The 6,137-nt window shown below is 42.0% G+C and overlaps 1 protein-coding gene across 3 annotated transcripts in view; it reads left to right on the top strand.

Annotated features, from left to right (window-relative positions):
- The window catches only part of LOC116467287 (uncharacterized), a 135,144-nt gene extending 129,630 nt beyond the window's left edge, over positions 1 to 5,514 (top strand). For 2 of the 3 annotated variants that reach the window (XM_058437904.1, XM_032150914.2), the window contains exon 6: positions 219 to 4,651. In XM_058437904.1, the coding sequence (XP_058293887.1) occupies positions 219 to 494 (276 nt within the window). In that variant the 3' untranslated portion in view covers positions 495 to 4,651. Of the gene's footprint in view, positions 1 to 218; positions 4,652 to 5,313 lie in introns of those variants that run through there. The other variant, XR_009213264.1, reaches the window with a different exon arrangement.
- The last annotated feature ends 623 nt before the right edge of the window (positions 5,515 to 6,137 follow it).

Raw genomic sequence — 6,137 nt, 5'->3', positions numbered from 1 at the left:
TCCTTTCCAGAGTCCTGCGCGCGCCCTAAGCCCGCCCGCAGAGGCTGGACAGCGGCTTCGGGAAGTGGACGCCGTTCGCCCAGACGATGGGCTCGACTGAAGCGGCGCCGTCCCGGGTGGGGCCGCCCGGGAAGAAAGTCTCCCAGTTAAGCTGTCGTGCAATTAAGATGGTTGGGTTTGGATTGTTGTACTTTTTTTTTTGTTCGTTGCATTTTTAGGAACAAAAAAAAAAGCCCAACCCTTCACACCACTTCATCCTCGTCTCAAGACCAGAAGCCGACCCCAGCGGCTCGGGGAAATGGAGCCCCGCACCCCACAAGGGGGAGGGTGGGACGGGCACCTCCGCACTGCGCGGCCTGCGGAGTCACCGATTCGCGTTGGGAGCGCGCCAGGGCTCTAGCCGGGGGCTCCGGACAAGGCGCAACCAGAAGAGGGTTCAGTATCCCCCATCACCCCCACCCCCAACCGTGACCCTCTTTCTTTGCGGGCTTTAGGCAGGACACCAGAGACCCAATTCTGTTTAAAATTCTCTTTTAAGAAAAGGAACGCCTGCTTTTGCCTTTGGGGGAAAGGATGAACTTTCAAATTGGCTTTAAATTATCCACCACTAACAGTTACTCAGTCGCTAACCTGACTCTTCTGACGCCCACCTCGCGTTTGAGGACCTTGCCCAATAGCAAACGTACTAAGCACTTAACCAATGAACGGTGTGGACGATGCAAACATGGATGATGAAGGAATGGCTCCTCCAAAATTTACGATCTTGGGAGAAGTGAGGCGAGTACAGAATCTCAGAACACGCTACAGGATTGAGTTCGATCCCAGTTGAGGGAGTTTGGGTTTGGGGAGGAAATAGGTTATTTTGGAGAAACGGTATTCAAGACCTACCATACATAGCAGTACAGCCCGTTGACTAATAATGCTTAGCCCAACCCCCGTAAAAAGCCCCTGGCTACATCCGTCTCCTGAGATTCCAACTTCTCTGCGTGCATCTCCCTTTCTGCTATAAGAAACCTAACTTTGCCTTCGTAGAACACTTCTTTTAATTTCTGTCATTCAGTCTCACAAGAACACTGTGTAAAAGAAATTATGATCTTCATCCTATATAGATGAGAAAACAGGTGAAGTGACTTTTCCAAGGTACAAAAACAAGAGGCAGAGCTGAGGCTAAAGGCAGATTCCAGATATGGGCTCTTTCTACAGCACCATAACTGTCAGTGACAAAACTGCACCCCAGTTCCTTACTAAATTTAGTGTTTTTAGGCCAGGCACGGTGGCTCATGCCTCTAATCCCAGCACTTTGGGAGGTCGAGGTGGGCAGATCACCTGAGGTCAGGAGTTCCAGACCGGCCTGACCAACATGGTGAAACCCGGTCTCTACTAAAAATACAAAAATTAGCCAGTCATGGTGCCGCATGCCTGTAGTCCCAGCTACTTGAGAGGCTGAGGAAGGAGAATCGCTTGAACCTGGGAGATGGAGGTTGCAGTGAGCCGAGATCGTACCACTGCACTCCAGCCTGGGCAACAGAGCAAGACTCCATCTCAATAACTAAGTAAATCAATTAGTGTTTCTAAAAAAACAAAGTGACCTATAGAAACATCTCATTTATTTGTTGTCATTGTGTGTTGATTGATTTTGAGACAGGGTCTATCTCTGTCCCCCAGGCTGGAGTGCAGTAGCATGATCATGGCTCACTACAGCCTCAATCCCCCAGGCCCAAGTGATCCTCCTCCCTTAGCCTCCCAAGTAGCTGGGACCACAGACATGTGTCACCATGCCTGGCTAGTTTTATTTTTTGTGGAGATGGAGTCTCACTATGTTGCCCAGGCTGGTGTCAAACTCCTGGGCTCAAGTGTTCCTCGGGCCTCAGCCTCGCAAAGTGCTGGGATTACAGGCGTGAGCCACTGCACCCAGCCATATGGAAGCATTTCAGATATCCTAACATTAAAATTACATTTCACAAGAGTGGACAGTTATTAACTCATGTGAAAGGAAAATCTTGGGGCCCCAAAATCACTAAGCTAAAGGAAAAAGTCAAGCTTCCGAGAACTGCTTAGGGCAAAGCTGCCTCCCATTCTATTCAAAGTCACCCCTCTGCTCACTGAGATAAATGAATATCTGATTGCCTCCTTTGGAAAGGGTAACCAGAAACTCAAAAGAATGCAGTGATTTGCCTCTTATCTCCCTAAAACCTGGAATCCCGCCTCCTGTTTTGAGTTGTCCCACCTTTGCTTCTAGTCGTCCCACCTTTTCTGGACCGAACCAGTGTTCATCTTACATACGCTGATTGATGTCTCGTGTCTTCCTAAAATGTACAAAACCAAACTGCTCTGACCACTTCAGGCACGTCAGGACCTCCTGAGGCTGTATCATGGGCACGCATCCTCAACCTTGGCAAAATAAACTTTCTAAATTAACTGGGACCTGGCTCAGATTTTTAGGGTTCACACGCAAAACCCACAAATTATCCTTAATATAATTATATAATACATATTTATGTAGTTAGATCTGGTTGGTGGTAGATACTAATACACTTTTGCCCAACTAAGTGTAAAACACATTAAATCTGTATAGCAATCTCTAGACTATTATACAAAATTAACTACTAACTAGAAAACACAGTATATTAAATTCTCTTTAAGTGTGGAAAAATGGAGAAGGAAGAATAACCGTTTCTCTCCTCCCGTGGTCCTAATACACAGAACAGCGACTGGGAAACTGCCACTAGAAAAAGATGACTGTCCAACTAAAACCTGCATACACAGCTACATCCTTCCCTGGAAGAGCACAGTGGAACTAGATCCTGGTAGAGATAGCACAGGGATTGTCAACATTCTTGTCACACTGAAATTTCCTTCTACTGATCTTCAAATGAGTAACTAACAGCCGAAACTTGGAATTTATATATCAGCACAGCACTAAGACTATAGATATATCTAGTCTTATGTAAGTTTCATCTTGTGTGATAAATGTATTGCCCCCCCACCCCCCACTGCCGGCCCCTCCGAGAAATATATTTTTACAGGGTAGAATTTCTAATATATATAAAATACATAATATTAAATAATGTTTATGTATTATATATTAATATATATTAATATTAAATATAAAATATACTGCATATTATATTTTTAATATAAAATGTATATTGCATTGATTTACTTCCTGGTGGTGTTTTCATCCTGGGCCTTGACAAAGATAAAAACTTCTCAGCCTTCCTCCCCACCTACCCAGACAGAAATGATCAGATGTTCCATAACAAAAGGGACAGTGCCAAATTTAGTGTACACTAAAATGTAAATTGTCAGAGTGAGAAACATCTAATAACAAATCCTGGAGCAACTGTGCATAGGAGAAGGGGTCTGGTAAGCCTCCCCAGATACAATGGAACTTTTTTATTATTATTCTATCCTTCCGTTTAGCTGCCAGAGTCATAGATGCAAGCCCCAACATTCCCCAGTGAGAATTCCTGCCACTAAAAGACACTGACAGTGCAAGATGTAGAGAAAAGAGCATAGGCTTTGGAATCAGTTCTGCATCCAAACTCTAGCTCTGCCATTTACTAGTTGTGCAAGTTACTTAGCATCTCTAAGCCTCAGTTTCCTCATTTGTAAAATGGGAATCATGATACATTTGATCATGAAAATTAGGTAACATATAAAGAAACCAACATTGCATCTGATGTATAGTAGGTGTTTAATAAGTAATTGGTGCTGTTATATGCAAAAAGAAAGCCATGCTCATTTGTAAGCATGATTTCCCTAGATTTGTAAACTTAGGACTCAAGTACAATAGTCTTAAGCAGAGCTAAACTGCCTATGCAGTAGAAGAAGCTAGCACCATAATTTCTGCTTTTCTGCATCTAGCCCAGGGTGGCTTTTCAAAAGCATATATCCCTCTGCTTTTATACCTCTTCCCCTGTGCTTGGAGAAAGGAGAGAAAAACAATAAACATAAAATTCAATGAAAGAAAGACCTTACTGTGTTCTGGGTTTTTTAAAGTTCTATATTTTTGGAGAAATTGAACATTCAAATATTCCATTAAAAGGAAGGTAAAAATGTATTTATCACAAAACACAGGAACTTACCTAAGACTTGATGAAATTAAAGGGAATTAGTCCCTAGTTTGAGGAAAATTCCAAACTCTATATTTCAGTTGCACAGTGAAGAGTATGCATTAAATGGAGACAACAGCAAGATCAGTTTCTTTGAAAGAGAATGAGAGACACTTAAGCAATAGTAAACTTGGCCTTTAGTTATACTATTTCTGTAGATAGAAAAACTGTAAGAATAAAGTAAAATAGGTCAGAGGTAATTAAGGTAATACTAGCATATGCTTATAATTTTATACTCACTCAAATTTTATAATTCTCAGGATTGTGCTGGGCATCAAAGGTAATTCCCATTCGGTTAAGAGACACAAGCTCGGACACAGTGGTTCACACGTCTAATCCCAGCACTTTGGGAGGCCAAGGCAGGTGGATCTCCTGAGGTCAGTAGTTCGAGACCAGCCTGGCCAACATGGCAAAACCCCGTCTCTATTAAAAATACAAAAATTAGCTGGGCATGGTGGTGGGCGCCTGTAATCCCAGCTACTCGGGAGGCTGAGGCAGGAGAATCACTTGAACCCGGGAGGCGGAGGTTGCCATGAGCCAAGATCACACCATTGCACTCCACCCTGGGCAACAGGAGCAAAACTCCATCTCAAAAAAAAAAAAAAAAAAAGGGACACAAGTACTGTTACTCAGTACATAATAGTCGTTGTTTAAAACCCAAAATAAGTGATGAAGACAAGGCCAGAGGAAGGCACTAGAAGCATAAGGGAAGATTTCATAAGGGAGGAGGGTGGGAGATGAACTGCATCTTTAAAAATCACAAGATTTGAAGAAGAGAAGGAGGAAGAGCTTTCAAGGTGAGGAACACACCACAAGCTCAGGGTGGAGATGAGGAGCATGGCCTGCTTTGGAAATAATGTTTGAAGCCAAATATTGAAATGTTTTACATGTCAGAACAAAGAGCTGAACTTCATTTTGTAGGAAGTGGGGAGCCACTGAATAATATGCATGAATGAAAACAAAATTTTAGAAAGACTGATCTGATGACTAGGTCCAAGATTTAAAGAGAAGAAATTTATTTATTTATTTATTTATTTATTTATTTATTTATTTATTTTGAGACAAGCTCTCGCTCTATTGCCCAGTCGTAGCTCACTGCAGCCTAGGCCTCATGGGCTCAATGGATCCTCCCACCTCAGCCTCCCTAGCCTACAGGTACCCTCTGCCACACCTAGCTAATTTTTGTATTTTTTTGTAGAGATGGTGTTTTGCCATGTTGCCCAGGCTAGTTTCAAACTCACAGACTCCAGTGATCCACCTGCTTTGGCCAATCAAAGTGCTGGAATTACAGGTATGAGCCACTGTGCCAAACCAAGAAATTTATTTTAATATTTTGAGATTTGTTATTGACAATTACAGATTTTTTAAAATGCATTAACATATAAAAGTACAGCATATATGGTTCAGTCTTACTGAACCATTTAATATTTTGTCAGAGTACTCAATTTATAAATAAAATATAAAAATCATTAATTGTGACAAATATTTTCCTAAAATCTTCCAAAAGGAAATTATATATGTGTGAATACATATAATTTGCTTGTATATCAATCATATGTATGATTTATCTTTCTTTTTTTCTCAGACAGAGTCTTGCTCTGTCACCCAGGCTGGAGTGTAATGGTACAATCTTGGCTCACTGCAACCTCTGTCTCCCAGGTTCAAGTGATTCTCCTGCCTCAGCCTCCCAAGGTTTACAGGTGTCTGCCACCACACCTGGATAATTATTTGTATTTTTGGTAGAGACGGGGTTTCGACATGTTGGCCAGGCTGGTCTTGAACTCCTGACCTCAGGTGATCTACCCACCTTGGCCTTGCAAAGTGCTGGGATTACAGGCATGAGTCACTGAGCCCAGCCAATTTATCTTATTAGAATGATTGTAACGGTACTGTGTAAAAGGCCGGTGTTAATAGATTGCTTAGGTACATTTTGGAGTATGCTTCAATCGAGCTTTAAAAATCATTACATATATATTCTCTGAAATGTATTACTGCTTTGATATTTTAACAATGATTAATTAC

Source organism: Hylobates moloch, unplaced genomic scaffold (genome assembly GCF_009828535.3).
Source record: "Hylobates moloch isolate HMO894 unplaced genomic scaffold, HMol_V3 SCAFFOLD_4, whole genome shotgun sequence".
Classification (NCBI taxonomy): Eukaryota; Metazoa; Chordata; class Mammalia; order Primates; family Hylobatidae; genus Hylobates; species Hylobates moloch.
The sequence above is the reverse complement of the archived record's forward strand: the minus strand, read 5'-3'. Positions and strand labels throughout refer to the sequence as shown.